The sequence below is a fragment of the Polistes dominula genome, unplaced genomic scaffold (assembly GCF_049000335.1).
Source record: "Polistes dominula isolate Pdom_NZ unplaced genomic scaffold, Pdom_raw_medaka contig_12, whole genome shotgun sequence".
In the NCBI taxonomy this organism is placed as follows: Eukaryota; Metazoa; Arthropoda; class Insecta; order Hymenoptera; family Vespidae; genus Polistes; species Polistes dominula.
The window spans coordinates 409,206-426,721 of record NW_028301116.1 but is presented as its reverse complement, the minus strand read 5'-3'; the positions used below and the strand labels follow the sequence as shown (position 1 = coordinate 426,721).

At 28.2% G+C, this 17,516-nt stretch overlaps 2 protein-coding genes across 6 annotated transcripts in view; both read left to right on the top strand.

The window, feature by feature from the left end:
- The window catches only part of LOC107071271 (rho GTPase-activating protein 20), a 36,659-nt gene extending 33,556 nt beyond the window's left edge, over positions 1–3,103 (top strand). For 3 of the 4 annotated variants that reach the window (XM_015330131.2, XM_015330133.2, XM_015330134.2), the window contains 2 exons: positions 1–299; positions 522–3,103. In XM_015330131.2, coding sequence (XP_015185617.1) covers positions 1–299; positions 522–1,699 — 1,477 coding nt within the window. In that variant the 3' untranslated portion in view covers positions 1,700–3,103. The remainder of the gene's footprint in view (positions 300–521) is intronic. The other variant, XM_015330132.2, reaches the window with a different exon arrangement.
- Positions 3,104–3,518: 415 nt separating this feature from the next.
- On the top strand, positions 3,519–16,548 carry LOC107071272 (serine/threonine-protein phosphatase 4 regulatory subunit 4). 2 transcript variants are annotated; one of them, XM_015330136.2, is made up of 16 exons: positions 3,519–4,913; positions 5,367–5,617; positions 5,696–5,769; positions 5,852–5,958; positions 6,128–6,357; positions 6,468–6,590; positions 6,668–6,774; positions 6,840–7,031; positions 7,111–7,269; positions 7,349–7,531; positions 7,613–8,062; positions 8,141–8,273; positions 8,353–8,395; positions 8,486–8,562; positions 8,643–8,685; positions 9,361–16,548. In XM_015330136.2, the coding sequence occupies exons 1-16, from the start codon at positions 4,864–4,866 to the stop codon at positions 10,322–10,324; spliced, it is 3,186 nt and encodes a 1,061-aa protein (XP_015185622.2). In that variant the 5' UTR covers positions 3,519–4,863; the 3' UTR covers positions 10,325–16,548. The 2 variants fall into 2 exon arrangements, with proteins under 2 accessions (XP_015185622.2, XP_015185621.2); XM_015330135.2 differs by having other exon boundaries at positions 9,013–16,548.
- Positions 16,549–17,516: the final 968 nt, after the last annotated feature.

The window sequence follows — 17,516 nt, the reverse complement described above, 5'->3', positions numbered from 1 at the left end:
TACTCTCGATAGGTTGCCCAAAGCAAATTATACATTGCTCTCGCATTTGATATGCGTCTTGCATCACATAGCGAGGAGATCGAAACACAATTTAATGTGCGCTAGTAATCTCGGTGTTTGCTGTGGTCCGAGCCTCCTCTGGTCGCAAAACCCCTCCGTAAATCAAAGTAGAGCGATTCCTACGCTAACGGAGATGCTAATTCGTCATTGCGAGGTTTTGTTCGGCGAAGGTGTCACGCAGCTTTTTGGTGAAGAACGTAGCGATAGCGGAGCTGAAGAAAGCACCGACAGCCTTCACTGTGAGTTCACTCACTTTATTCTTTTCAATGTTAAATGAAAGAATATTTGGCTATCGCTCATTCTCATTTATATATTTAATACTACCGAAAATTTGGAGCGTACGTAATTTCACAATTCTCATCTCATTAGAAATATTGATTATAGTAATGTCATTCTTATAACACAATTTACACTTTGTAATGAAAATTCAATTTACATCGTTAAAATGTGTTCTGTTGTAGCAGGTGGGCTTTCTTTGGACAGTCTGGATTTAACGGAACCTCCACGTAAGGATCACATGTCCCTTTCTCGTGATTCGGGCTTGACATTATCAGATTGCCAGCTGTTTATTCCGGAATCACCAGTCGGTTCGGAAGATTCTGCTGTAAATGCAACATCATCGAGCTACGACAAGCCTTTATTGAAAGAAGATAACAAATCTTACGGGAAAACTTATATCCGTGTTTATAATGGCTGGGAAGAAAGAATGAACTATGCGGCAAATGGTGGTGGTCATCATCATACGAATAACGTAGAACATGTTTTCAGAGAAGAAAGGAATAACGTGGGTTATCCAAATCCAAACTTTCAACGACAGGATTGGTTAAGAGCTCAGTTGAAAAGAACACCGAGGTCGAAGTTAGATGAGCACGAACACCGTAAAGAGAGATACGACGAAAAAGACATATACGGTAGGGAATACCTCAGGCAAGATTCCATGAAAGAGAATGTAGAAAATTGTAAGGATATTTATAGGACTTCTCAATTGGACATGTCGCGTGAACTTAGAACCGAATACGAAAGAACGTCGCAACAGGAGATCTGTAAAGAGAGAGTTTCCGACCAAGATCTAGTGTCAAGCGACACGTCCTTATCGAACGAACGTTATGAATTCAAGAAAGAGCATTTTAGCGAATTTAAAAAAGTCAACTCGGAAATTTACGGAAATCGTGATTCGCCAGTTTCGCATAACGGCAGCTATCATTCAAACGGCGATCTCTACGAGTTCAAAAAAGTTAAAAGCGAAATTTACGTAAATAAGGAGAGTACTCGTACCGAAAGATACGAGTCGGACAGTAGTATTTATGGTAATAGGGAGAGAGTGAACGAACTTTATGGACCATCCCGAGAAAGAAACGATCTTTACTCGTTTAAACAAGCCGAGGCTATCGATTTGTACGGTGATGAAGATGAAGATGAGGAAAGAATTTGGCCAGATACACCGCCACCTTTGCCACCAAGACTCAGGCATTTGCCACCGGTTCACATGAATCTTGAGGATAGACACAAAGTTGCCGGTAGATCTAGGTCTCTTCCACCACCTCCTCCCTATCGACCACCACCTCAGCCACGTGCACCTATAACCACCAGGCATATAGGATATGGAAGATCTGTTGTTGATGATGAAAGTTATGTTTGAAAAGAAAAATTATTCAGGAACTGCTCTCTTGATGAATAATTTTAAGATACAAATTTCGTTTTCAAATAGCGTTTATTGAAATTATAAGTAAGAAATTTTACAGACACATCAAATTCATTTTCTTTCAAAGGGAAAACAATGAAAGATTCAAATTATATATCCTTATGTTTATAGTTTATTTCTAATCGTACATGTATGTATTACATTCGATTTCATTTTTTCCTATTAATTTTATCAAACTGTAAAATTGACACTTATAATTTGACATGTATCTTATATGTCTTACTCTTCACCGTGACTGAAGCTAGTCCAAATCGGGAAACACGCGGTAAAAGAGGATATGCTAGATGTAAATTATCCAATTGCGTTTTATTGGATAAATAGGTTACGCTCTCTTTTCTTCTTACAAAAGGAATATCATTATATCCAAATTTTATATTAATGGAAAAGCAATGAAAAACGTTGATATTCCTTACAAACAAAATTTTATTTCTTTTTTATTATTATTATTATTAAAGATTCAAGGTGCTTCCATAGCCGTAAATTAATTGGACTTATTGAACACATATATAAACACACAAATTATATGCAGACGAAGCTCGCGAGATAATGTTTGTAATATTATTTTTTTTTTATTTTCTAACGGAAATATTTTTTGTAAGTATATCATTGACAAGAATAAAACGATGTCTTCCCATGTACAGATCGTCAGTCTATAAGAAAACTTTATGATACGTTAGACGGATTGTAAGTCTGTAATTATTATTTTATCGCATAATCGTATCGCGAAGCTTCTAACTTTTCTTCGTATTATACAATTCTTTAGTGAACATTATCGTGACCAAACGCACAATTCTTTTATATAAATATATATATTTATATAAATTCATATCGAAAATGCAATACATATACCATTCATATTAAATGATATCTATTATTTCGACTCAGGTGTAACGGTATCTTTCTTTTTTTTATTCTATCTCTCTCTCTGTCTCTATTTCTCTCTTTCGTTGAATATTATTTCAATTTTAATTTTCTACAATTCTTATAATTCCTAAATGAAAACCGTGACCAATCATACTTTTTATATAATAGTCATAACATTGATAAGTTTCATTAATTGTAATTGTTTTATAAAATGTAGATTATGTAGAGAAGTAGAATGCTTTATTTTTGGATAAAAGTGTGCGATAATTTTAGTGATAAAAGAAAGTATCAAATCTCATCAGAATATTTTAGGTCCATCTAAATCTTTACTCTGTGTATATATTCATGTAAACAGTAGAACATTTATAATAATTACATTTTTATTACGTCTGATGCTCGTAAGATATATGTATAATTATCTAAATTATATACATACATCTAGCGAAAAGAGTAAAAATATATTTCGTATTTTATAAATTTATCGTTGAAAATTAATTATGTCCCACTTGATTGACGATATCCTTCAAATAATCCATTAAGAAAAAATTGAGTTAGACCAGGGGTCGGCAACCTGCGGCTCGCGAGCCATATGCGGTTTTTTGAATGTGAAGCTGCGGCTCTTTAGTTAAAAGTTTAGTTAAAAAAAAAAAAAATACATTTAAAAATCGTTCTGAATCGATTAACGAGGATTAGTTAGGCACCGATGAATAAATAGATTAGTTTTTTTTTTTTTTTTTTTTTTATCAAAAAGCTTTATTTATGCGAATACTATTTATTGTTAGCAAGAAAAAATTTGGTGGCTCTTTAAAAACTTTGAAATTTTGTAAATTGTAATTTTCGGCTCTTCCGACTCAAAAGGTTGCCGACCCCTGAGTTAAACGATATCCGTTCTACATACATATTTATTTAGATAGGATTTGTTGTTGACTTTTAGTATCTCTGAATATAGCTCAAATTGACATTGTTTTATATATCACATATTATTTCGTCTTTAATGTATGCTACTTATGAGAAAATGGTTGGTTATTTGAATAAGTAAATTAAGTAAATAGAATGTTAATCTCGTGCGTAGGACGTGAGTATCAATAATGAACATGGATTTAGAAGAATTCGCGAGCCTTCAACTGGATAAACCTGTACCTGACACACGTGTATGTGTTCATTTTTATTTTTCTATATACATTAATTATGAAATATTTTGATAAGAATTCTCCTCTTATTCTCTTATTCATTAGGATGAAGAACAATTGAAAAAACATTCTCTAGATACTAATTTAGAAAAGAAGCCTATAGAAAGAGCACTACATATTCTGACGTAAGTATACATATAGTACATACACTTAAAAAAGATATTCATTTATCTCGTTAAGATAAAGCAGATGTAAAGAAGACAAATCTTCGTATAAGATAATTGAATCGCACTTCCTCGAAGGATTACACAAGTTGAATAATATTGCAAGGATTATTAATTGTGCAAGCATTCAATTCTACGCATTTCAGATAAAAAAAAATAAATTCAAATGAGTCATACTACTAGTCACACATCATCATTATCTACACATGTATCTTGACTTCAATCGATACATAACAACACTAGAATTTTGAAAGATGAAATAATTAATCAATAAATATTGCAAATGTAAATTAGTTAAATTATCTGGTGGGAAAAAAAAGTAATCGATAAAATTAGAAGGAAAAGTTTAATTGGTAGTAGTCGTTATCTCTTATTACGTAAGTTCTCTCCCACTTATTGTTAGAAGAAAAAGGAGGTGAATGAGGTGGTGGGGGAGGAGGGAGAGAAGGAAGAATCTGTCACACCATTCTATCTACAGATAATTATTTACGCGGATGACTTCGATAAGATTCGGTTACATTCGATTACACTCGGTTACAATCGGTTGCATTCGAGTTTCCTCGCGAGTCGGCGCGACAGAAGTGTCCGATGCAACGAAAGAGGAGGTAGTGCGGCTCATCACGGCCGAATACTGCACAGTGCTGTTTATATTATTACGAACGTTCAAATTATTAGTTGTTTTTATTTTCGTTCATTAGTTTGCTTTAATTCGTTTCGTTTGTTTGATCGATTCATATCCATTATTTTTCACTTTGATTTACGAAAAACGCATACCGTCATGAAAGACGTATGTACAATAATCTCATGGTCACATATCAGCAACAACGAACAATGCTTTTACGTTTCTTGTGACATCGATGAATAATAAAGTTAACTTTTAAAAATGTGGCAGGACGAAGATGAATCTCCGACGAGCGAGAGCACGTCCGATCCGTAAGTACTCTCTTACCTGCACCGACACACTTTTCATCTTCCAAACTTGTCTTCCGTTGATCGATGATAGCTGTGTGGTGTTTGTATCTTCGTCCATTTCCTTTTTACTATTTTTTCCCGCTGCACAATTCTATAAATATATACATCATCGCTCAAGGAGCGCACAGTCCTGTCGTATCAATGTCTCTAATTAAATTCCTTAAAGGAAGTGTACTTTGTACAAATATTACCTTATGTACATAAACAGTTGAAATGTAATTGAAAAATTCCTTTTATCGTTGATTAAAAACCTTGATAATGATCACACTGATGAAATATTCAAGTAGGCAAATTTTAATTGGGTCATAAAATGTACTATAATAGTAAAAATATACTTTGTAAATATTGTTATTTTTATTTATACATCCACTTTAAAAAAAAAAAATGTATAAATTGTTTCGTTTTATTTTACAGGAAAGGAGAGGAAATCCAAAAGCTTAGCGTTATACAAAGTTTACCAAATCTTCTAGCTACAGACGCACAGTCATGTATGTCACGAGTAGTTCCCAAAATGCAGCAGGCTCTTGCTACTGCTTGTACAGAATTTCATATTGCTGCTTCATCAACATTCAAAACTATATTAGAACAGAATCTTGTCAGCCACAGTATCTTTAGTCAGACATTCCTACAAACTATAATAAATTCGCTTGAAAGTCGTGATCCAGGTATAATGATTACCAATATCAAACACAGAAATTAGTATTAAGAGTCAATTAATAGAAAACTTATATGTTTGTTCAAAGTGATCTATCATGCATGGCTGGAGACCTTACTGGATGTGATAGAATTACTGCCAATAGATGTCATAAGAACACAGGTTTACATATATGTTATATATTACATTATATTATTTGTTATATATCAAATAGAAAATAATAAATTTATATGTCGAAATACAGATTCTTCCAATGGCTGTAAGTAAAGGGCAATTATCACAACCAATTTATTCCAGAATGATGTGCAGCAGGCTGTTAGGAAAAATTTGTACACGATTTAATGCCGATATGTGAGTATACATTTTAGTTAGAATTAATCAACGTTTTGTCTTGCGTCGATTTGCATCTACAACAAAGTAATTTTTTTTTTTTGTTTAAATTTTCTCTAACTCTTCTACATAGAAAAGAAAAAAGAATTGTTAAATGTTGCTTTACTCTTACCAACAAAATTATTGTTAGGATACAAAAAGAAGTTCTACCAACAGTACAGTCCCTTTGTCAAGATGTGAATAGTGAAGTACGAGCTAGTATTTGCTTGCAGCTACGTTTTGTTGCCGAGGGTCTTGGTGCTGAGTCTTTAAAACCTGCCCTGCTACCATCTCTTGTAGAATTAGCAAGGGATGAGGAAAGCAATGTACGGTACGCATCTGTGCAGACAATAGTATACCTGTTACCTCATTTTCAAGAAGGTAGGATATGTAATATTACATAACACGACTCAATATTTCAATGATTCATTCACCATATACAATTTTGTTTAAATTTCAACTGTGATTATATAGGAATTCGTCGTTTACAGATACAATCAAAACCATCATAGATCCACTTATCAAAAAGTTGTGTGAAAATGCTGTTAAATCGGATGATAATGTGATTTGTATTATTGCTCAGGAATTTGGGAAACTTGTTCTTGGTTTAGAAAGTAAGAATTTAAAAATCAAAAGATCCTGTAAACAAGATTTAAGTTCTATCATATTCTATAAAACATTATAATTTTAGAGTACCTATCACCTGCAGACAAGACATGGTTCTTGAAGTATTTTCAACAGCTTGCACAAATGGGTATACCATCTGTGAAAAAACAAACTAAACCAGATCTTCCTATAGTGAGTATTATAGTCATGAAATTGATCAATATTTCAAATAAATGAACTATCATATAATTTTTTAGCTCGAGAGTAATTCTGTCGATTATGAAAAATGCTTGGAATGCCGACGATGTTCCGCGTTTAATCTTCCTGCTATGTTCATCTTTATATCACCTTCTGTTGAGGACACAGACTCCTTACTTTCCACTTTTAGTGCTTTAACCAATGATTCTTATTATATAATTAGAAGAACAGTCGCGAGTGGAATTCATGAGGTAAGTTATAGAAAATTAATTTTCAAAATAAAAATCAATATATTGTAATAGATAATTTTCTATATAATTTAACAATTAGGTAGCAAAAATATTAGGAATGAAAAATGGCAAGATCAAAGGTGATTTCATTAAATTGTTAAAAGACGATCCAGAGGAGGTACTACAAAAATTAGTTCCAAACATATCATCAACGCTTGAATGTTTAGTTCAAAGTAAAACCATTGGACCAGATAGAGTGGTAAAAATAAATTCATAATTAAGTAGAATAAATTTCAAAATATATTAATCAAATTCATATATTATTACTTGGTATATAGGATTCTAATTTGATGGAAGTACTGAAAGCTTTGTTAATATGTGAAGCAGAAATTGCATCTACACATAATTGGAGACTGGCTTCTACTATGCATGCACAACTTGAAATATTACCTAAATGTTTTCCCAGTGACATTATATATTCTTATTTTGTACCATTGATTTCATTCAGAATCTTAAATGCAGTAAGTAGAAAGTACTTAGTGAAATTATTTTGTTAAAAAGATTGAAATATTAAAGTAATTTCAATTTTGTTAAAATTTCAGAGACCATTACCAGTGCGTCTTGCTGCTGGAAGATTGCTTCTTGTCTTTCTACGGTATAATAATAAGTTTATGCAAAAGGCAGAATTTAGGAACAAAATCTATGTCGAACTAGCTAGTAATCCCGATTGTTATGTGAGAATGATATTCGTCCGTATGATGGTCGAAGCATTATTTTATATATTTCCTTCAGCTTATTTTAAAGAGCATTTTTTTACTGTTTTATTAAATCTTGCCGAGGATCCTGTGGCTAACATCAGATTAAAAGTAGTATCTTTATTACCCTTTTTAAAGAGTCAACTTGTGATACCTACGGATAAAAAATTATTAACAGCATTAGAAGCAACAGTCAGACATTTACTGAACAGTGAAAAGGATAAAGATGTAGTAGATATGTTAACGAACGTTGTTCAGAAGTTAGAACAAACGGAGGTCAAATATGAGAGGCAGAGTGTAAGTGGCATTTGTACAAATTAACTGAGTTGAGATTAAAATAGAAATTGATATTTTAATAATGTAATTTGATTTTAGGGTATTAGTAAAATGACTAAACAAGATGTAGAAGATGGTAGAAAATTTGACGAAGAAAAAAGATTATTATATACGGGAACCGGAAAGTCTCCTGTATCTGTTGGAACAACTTCAAAAAGAACTATCAATCCTTGTAAGAGAGTTCATTCTGATCAAATAAAATATCACATTATTTTAAGAATTAAATGATTTTTTATGTATATTAATTTTAGCTGCGCGAGGACGATTAAATATAGAAGGAACAGCAAAGACATTGTAAGTTAAATTTTCTATATAATAAAAAGAAAACAATGTATTCATTTCATTAATCATAATATTATTAAATTCTTAAACGTAATATTTCAGACCACAGCCTCGAATGAAAATAGAACAGTCTTCGCAAATTAAAATGCATAATGTAACTAAATCGCCTCCAGTAAAACGTAAGTTTCATTATTTATTATTACTTGTGTGTTATTACTTTAAATTATAAATTATCTTTTTTTTCTTTTCTTACTTATAGATATTACAACTCCTCGACATACAACGGAAGCTTTAAAAAGCAGGTAAATACATGACTATATATTTAATTGTTTATTTTTATTTTCTAATACTTAGTACTTTGTTTTAATAAGATTGATATGTAAATTATTGATGAAAAAGCTATCTTAAAAATGAAATTTAGACTTACTTTACTAAATTTAGACGTACTTATCAAATAACAGGCTTTTCGCATGCTGAAAAAAGTACTTTAATCTATCTGTCATTGGTATATATATATATGATATACCTGATTTATACAATATTTTTGATATCGAGACGCGTATTATCCAACATTAGTTAGTTAATTAAGTAAAAACAAGATCTATATGGTAGCATTCGTGTGCTTCTAGTATTTCTAGCAACAACTTAACAAGAGATTGGTCTAACAAAATGCACCTGATACAATATCTGGAAAGAATGGGTCAATCCTCTTCAAGCATTAATGTATCCTCTTTATTTAGATGGCCACATATATGTGATCTTGAACATAAGGAATTTATATCTCAATATTGTACATGTTACAATATAAGTCCGCAACACTCGTATCCTAGAAGTGAACTAAAGCAAGATATTCTCAAAAATATCCTATCTGCAGATCCTTACTCGCAAAAAGCTTCTACTAACATTGTTGTCGGTGATAAAACCCCAGTCATTACAAACTTTCCCATGAATTATAATAACTCTTGTTGGGCTTCTAGTTCTGTGCATGAGAGACCTGTAACGCTGTCAGACAACGAGTTCCTAGTGGATGCAGGTATTAGAATACCAAAACTTTCTTCGCCCAAAAATACACCAAAGTGTCCAATGGAAAATTTAGAAGTAGCCATTACCAGACTTAGAAGAGACTGTGAACAAGCTTGGAGAAGCAGTAGTGCAAGTTATAAAGGAATAGAATCTAAAAGACATTCTTCCATTGAATATGAGGACCATACCAAACACATCGTAAATACAGCTGATCAATTGAAAACTATACGTTCTATGGATTATGAAGAAGGTTTAAGGCACCGAAATATGTTAAAGGAAAATTCCAATGATCAATTGATCGTTAATTCGGAATCCAGAACTGAAAGATATTCAGTATTTCGTCGTAATAAACTAAGATTTGGATTTGACGCAAATCAAGGAAGATCCGTAGACGACAAAGTGAAGAGAAATTCTTTAATATTAGACAAAGATAAAACAAAAATTACCCAACCTAAATATGGAATAGAAAATCTTAAACGACATTCTATGAATTCTGGTTTGAAGCATCCAGATTATTCTAAGGACTCTAAACTAAAGTTCAAACGACATAGTCTAGATATGACAGATTATTTCGGTCGAAATTTAAGGCGATATTCGACTTTGGATGTAAATCATAATCAGGGAGTTAGTAAAATTCCCCTAAGAGATGTTGTAGTATCAGGTAGTAGAACAGCACCAGCTACTAGGGCTTCCAGTCCCGTTTGTTTAGGATCCATAATCAGATTTAATAGTGAAGAAATTGAAGATGTTCCCAGTTCTACTACCGAAAGACATTTAACAAGAAGTTTGAGTAATGAACAGCTCAATAAAATACGTCGTATACTTGTACTTTCACGCAATACACCAAGTAATACAACTGGAAGTCCAAGAAGTAGAGATAGTAAATTACCAGTACGTTTAGTCAAGAAAAAAATGTAAAATCTATTGCATAGTTATAATTAGGGACCTCAAAAGCATTTCATATAATGCACACACACAAATTTCTACCTACTAATATCCTATTTTCATCATCAAAATATTCAATCAAAATAACTCTTTGAATAAGATATATTCATACTAAATTTCACATTAATTTCACTGAAAAAAAAAAAATAACATTATTGTGTAGCTTTATAATTTTATGCAAATTCCTTAGACAAATATTTATTTTATAGCAAATGTCTAGATGTCACTTGCAATAGATATATATATATAGTAGTATTTTTATGCAGTCAAAGAGTAATCTATGCATTATTTTTGCTTTTTTTTTCTTATAACGATTTATAAAAAAAAAAAAAAAATAACAAATGTGTACATATCCAATATGTATTATTTTTTATTATTTCTGATAGTTAGTGAAGACATGTATACTTGCGTCTGTAAACATAAATTTGTACGTAAAACATATAAGGAGAAAATATTTTTCAAATTTAGCATAATACTTTCATAAGCAGGAAAATATTTTTTATCTATAATGCAATTAAGATATATTTTTAAAATGACATAATTTTTTTAAATTTAATTTTCAGTAACATTATGATGCATTATTTTAACGTATGAGTATAACATTTATTTTTTATCTTTCAAAGTACTTAGTTTTAATAATTATACTGTTTGTTAACTTTAACAAGACTAACACATAAAATTATTCTTTTTAAATAGTAATAGTTAAAGAAGATATGCTATCACATTGAACAAATAGAAATTGGGGTGCCTGCTTATGTCGTAAGACTGTATGATGTTAAATTTAATGATTGAAAAATTTGATGAAAGAAGAACAGTTGCTTCAAAGTATATTAATAGCAGCAAACTTATAATTCTTAGACGTTATAAATCATATTCATTAATATAAAAAGATCTTATATTAGGAAAACAATTAATTAATAATTTATTAAAAAAAGAAGATAAATAATAGTAAGTAGAATTACAGTATTGTAAGCGCTAATACTAATCTAGTCCATATATATATATACACATAAAAAGGAAGAATATATAATTTTGATAAAGTATTCTTCAAATAGAATCTTATTTGTTTATTTCTCACGCTGTGTATGTATATAAATATATATACAGTAAGATATAGTAGTAGTATATGAGAAAAATATTTCATTTTACAAAGAGATTTTATGCAATAGCAATATTTTAGAAGATTTTATGTAGGACATATAAAATATCTGGCCTGTGTAATAATATATATAATACGCTTATAGAAAACGTATTTGCAGAATTACATAATACTGTTAAATAGAATATGCATTATTCTAATATTCAATGTAATCGTAGTATTGAACTATTTCCATTTTCAAACTAAATCGAAAAGTAGATTGAACATTACATTCTCCTCATAAAAATTGTAGTTTTTTTTGTTCATTTTTAATAAGATATTTAAATAATATATTGTGGGGAAATATTCAAGTTAAAAATTCGATTACGATGATACTGTGTGTCTTAAATTAAACCTTTATAGATATTGAAAAGCCTTAAATCTGTAAAAAAAAATTAATTATTACGAACGGCTACATATAAAAATTTATGAAGACAATTATAATATTGGAAGATCCTATACAAAAAGAGATATGTATGATGAGTATGTACAATTGCTCATTTATTTATATACAGCTTATAGATAATTTTTTTGTAAAAAATTATAAGCGCTTTTAAGCCAAAGAAATAATTAATATTTCAATATACTAATGTACAAAACTCTGTAAAATTATTTATGTAGTTCATATTATATATATATATATATATATACACATATGCGTAAGAATTACGTACGCGTGTATGTATGTTTACGTTAGATTATTTAAGCTTTTAAATGCACAGAATTGTGCCGATATTGTTTTAGATAACAAATATACCTCTCTCAAGAAGCAAGAATTGTGAAGGAACAGAAAGCAACAACATTTTTTAATCTAGTTAATAGTATTAACAAAGAATATACGATAAAAAAACTAATGTGAATCATGATAGTATATATAGAGTAAACTTAGATTATTTATATTATAAATACGATCGCTTAAATGCATATATTAAATTGTATATCGTGGCTATTTTTGAGAGAAGAGTATATGCATTTAGATTAGATATAACAAAAAATGTTCATCTTATTAAAGACTTTACGAACTTTATTATAATTTTTCAATTAATAATAACTTTTTGTTTAACTTAAGGCAATATTAATGAAGTATTTTATTATTCCTAATTTTAAAAGAAATATTCAAATGTTAAAATATACAAAATTTATCAAATTAAATATGTGCAATTAGGAGCTACAATGTGGTGGATGTTGATGATTCGAAGAAAAACAAGTTAACTTGATGGAAGATTATGCTTGAATCATGAAAGGATCAAAATATATAATGCAATTCAGTCTTTATCAATCGTGCTTAAAATACAGCTATTTATTTTTGTACAGATTTATCATGTATAATGACTTTGTGCCAGAAAATATCTAGAGTATATATATATATATATATATATATATGAAAAATCAAGTTGAAACAATATAGAAATGAACTTGTTCAAATATATATAATATATATATATATTACTTATATATATTGTATTAATGGATTTATAGGACTATTTGTTTCTTATTTTTTACAACTTTCAAGTCCTATTTATACGTTTCATTTACTATCAAATTTATAAAAATATGAAATTCTTTCATAAACTAAAAAATGTGTCGATTACTTATTACTATTGAAAAAAATTATTAATAAAATATCATATTTACAAACGTATTATAATTATATAAAACAATGATTATAATATCTTGTAAATTTTCAATTATATTCCTCTCTTAAAAATTGATGTAATATTACTTTTTTTTTATAAGGTAAACAGTTATTACATGCTTATAATAATTGCCTATACTCATTCTTATGAAATGTTTTATTTTACTCGGAAATTTACTCTGTATTAAAGAAAAGAGAATCTGTGATGATACGAAATTATTTAACAAAAAGAAATAATGAAGTCATGTTAACGAAAATGTATAATAAATCGAGAATTTGACAAGAAATATTTTTATTATTCATACTACTGCTGATTACATACAAAAATAAATAATCGAAATTGTATTTTTGTGAACTAGGTTTTATCTGTAATGAAAATATAATAATTAAATGTAACAAGTTCGACGAAATGTATTAAAGGCAATAGAAAAGTGAATTTATAGATAATTTATACTATTCATATTATAAATATGTATTACAAAAGGCAGTTGTAGTATATCATATACTATTACTAAAAATAAATCTACTATTGTGAAATATTTAAGACCAATGTAGCATTTACTTTAAAATGCATTCTTTGCAAAATGTACATTCATACTGTTATAAATGTTTTGTTTTTCATTTTGTCGATGAAATAACTTTAAGAATAAAGGGTTCAAATTTTAATTGAAAATTATGGTAGTAATAGAAGTATTGAAGAAACAATGGACACAAATATTTTTCATATATCTTTATTTTTCAACTACTATCTAGTTTTCTTTCGGTAACTTGATCTACTACAAATTGTATGCGTTGAAATTATTTCTTGCACTATAATAATTTGATTTTGTTCTTCCTATACTTAATCTATCAAAATTTAAGATAAATGACATAATTTTATTATCAGAATGAAATTCTATTATGTAGCTGTGTTAACTTGATACATAAGCTCCATTAAATTACACTTATTACTAAAAATTTACTTATTTCTATAATTTTAGAAAATAATTGATTGACAGTTCACAAATTGATATATTTTATAAAATGAAAAATAAGTTCTCTTAATTCTTTTATAATTGAAAAGCAAAATAACAATATTCTTCAAAATATGCTTTTATATTACTCCTCACAATTGTTTATATTGATATCAAAATTGTATAAGTGTTATTTTTCACTTAGAATATTGTTAATAATACCTAAATGGTCAGTTTAATGTAAAAGTTTTGCTGTTTGATGAATCATTACTGTATAAAATACAGTATTGAGTAGATTTAAATGCATGAAATGCATCTATTTAAATTTTCATAATTATGAGGAAATAACATCGCATTATTATTTAAAATTAATCCATAATAAAATTGCAAAAAAAAATTAAAATTTATCATATAATAATATCATTATATAGCAGCATTGTGTATATTAACGTAACTTTGAAACCAAAAAGTAAGCTATTATTTATTTATAATGTATATGTATATATATATGTATATATACATATGTATCTACCTGAGTTATCTCGATTACGTGTACAATAGATGACTTCTTCATTTGCACATTTAAGTGTAATCGAAAATTGAAAAAGAATACAAATTCTTTCCTAATTTGGTATACTTTTTATGATAATAAAACATAAGAGAAGTAGGATTACAGTAAATATATTATAAAAATGTTTGAAAAATGATTTTGATACAATAGTATGCAATATATACAATTGAAAACCTTAATACGAAAATTACATTAATAAGCAATCTTTTTCTGAAATTACAAAATAAAGGTTTAATTGTGACTTGATTTGCATCAAAAATATATACATAAATAATTATTAAAATATATTTAAATATTTTTGTCTTTACGATTAAATGATTCAAAATGTAGTTCTTATATTAGATATGATCGATTATAACTTAAAAATTAACACGTGCAATTTTAGATACTTTACATTTACAAAATTTGAAAATAATCCGATATTTTTTATGACTTAGAAAAAATTCATTTCACTGGATCATACTTTTTTTTATTAAATAGTAAATTCTATATGATATGAATAAAAATATTCTACATCATTTTCAAAGAGAATAATACCACCACGTGTTTAATTTCCAAGTTACGCATACTACAATTTTTCGCAATAAAAATATATTATTACTACAATAGTACTTAATATTTGACTAGCAAATGTTCCTAAAAGTGATTCCCAATCTTTATCTACTCCTACTTACAAACAAAAAATTCAAATGTAGAATATTTTTCGTTATGATCAATTCATATAAATACTACTAGATTTTCAAATGGGATTACAAAATGTTTATATTATACCTTTGTATTAAAGTTGGTAATGATTGTGACTTCAAGTGCTTTTATATAAGTATGATCACTCTTTTTTTGTTATAACATGGGAGACAGTTGTTAAGTGATAGCTTAAAGTGGATTACCCTGTACAAAATCCCATATAAGTACATAATTTTACCATATTATTACAAATTACTTTATAAATTAAATGCATTTAAATGATAATATCAATATTACTTGTTTAAATGAAAAATAGCATTTAGATTATGGATGCATGCTCTAAATAATAAATATAACAATTATCATCATATGTTTAGGGCAGTCAGTTTCATTTACAATATACAAATTGTTTAATAGAATTGTAAATTACATAGATATAGTACCAGCTTTATCTTTGAAACTCTTAAAATTATATATTTTGTCTAATCATTTCCAGCATATTTCAATTTATGTAAGATAAATACAACGTTAAATATTTTACATTATATTATCTTTGTATATTAATAACTGATATATCTGCATAATTTATCGTAGCGTGATGTCTTTTGTCTTGTATATAAGTTCATTATATTTACGGAATGCCCAAAAGAATCGTCAATAGAATCGTCGATAGAATCGTCTATAGAATCGTTTATAGAAAACTGCTCAAAAACCAATATTATTATAGCATATAATTATCATTTGTGAAGCATGTCATTTCAAAATCAAGATAGGTTCATCTTTACATTTTGTATATTTTCATAATTTTAATAATCGATAGAAGATATTATTTACTCTCTAACTATGTAAACTTGTGTATAATGGAATAGAACAAAATATTAGAAAATATTACGAAAAATTATTCTAAGGTTCCTGATACCATCTTATTATTACTCCACACAATTACTATTTTCAGTCTTCTGATAATACTACCTTTTTTAATACTTTTACAAAATTCATACTTTTAAATGGAAATATATTTCTTCTATACTTTCTTCATACAAGTGTGTATGTATCACAAAAATTTGATCTTTCAAAAGAAAATAACAATTTAGAAGCATGTATTGGAGGAAAAATGATCATAAAAATATAAAATAGCATAAAACTTTCACCTTGTGAATTGTTTTAATTTTATATTAACCTTTGCACTCCTCGTGTTTTTTTTTTTTTTTTTTATTACCTATTGATTAAATAAAAATGTATCTGCAACAGAGCCAACGACGTGCAAAGGATTAATATAAATATCCTCGGAAACATAAGTTGTGTAGTAACATGTAGAACTGTGTGTTTCACTAATGAAGAATATTTATGACACTATAGCAGTACTCTAAAATGTACATCTGTTAAATGACCTAATATTAATTTTGACTTTTTGAATACTTATTTCATCTGCCCATAAGAGCAAAAAGTATATGTACACGTCTCTCCCTCTCTTTCACCTTCCCTCTGTATGTGTATGTTTTATGTATGTATATATTTATATAATAGAATATTTTATATTAATATATTTTAGTGCAAAACAACTTATATTGATTTTATATATACTTCTATTGTAGTTATTATTGCATTAAATATCACCTATTACATCAATCTTCCCAATGTATCAACTAATTAAGTGCAAGTTTTTATTCTGTATTATTTTTAATTTTCCTTTTCCTTTTAATGGAAAAAAAGGAAGTGAAGTATTTTACACAGGTTGTGACATATGTTCTTCATTTCCATTATTAAAAGAAGTGTGAAATAGGGCACATAACTTTGGCAATATTTATGTTTCAGAATATATTTAGCTAGTATCACTTATTACTATTTTTCTAATAAATATATCTCTTTCAAAAGATATCTTGCACCTCTACAAAATAAAATAAATATTTTTGGTAAAAAACTTACTTCATTCACTCACTATTATTCCTCATAGAAAATATAATTACAAAATTATATATTAATATATAATTAAACTCGAATACGCAATCTTTTAAGTACATTTATAACTTATAATTTTGTGAATAATTTATAAATAATATTATAATCGCACCAGCTATTTCGTTGCATAAGATTCAAAAAAATCAACGAAAATAAACTAACATATAAATTCGAGATATGAATTAAAGACTTCATACGCTAAGAAGTTATATTGTTTAGAATTT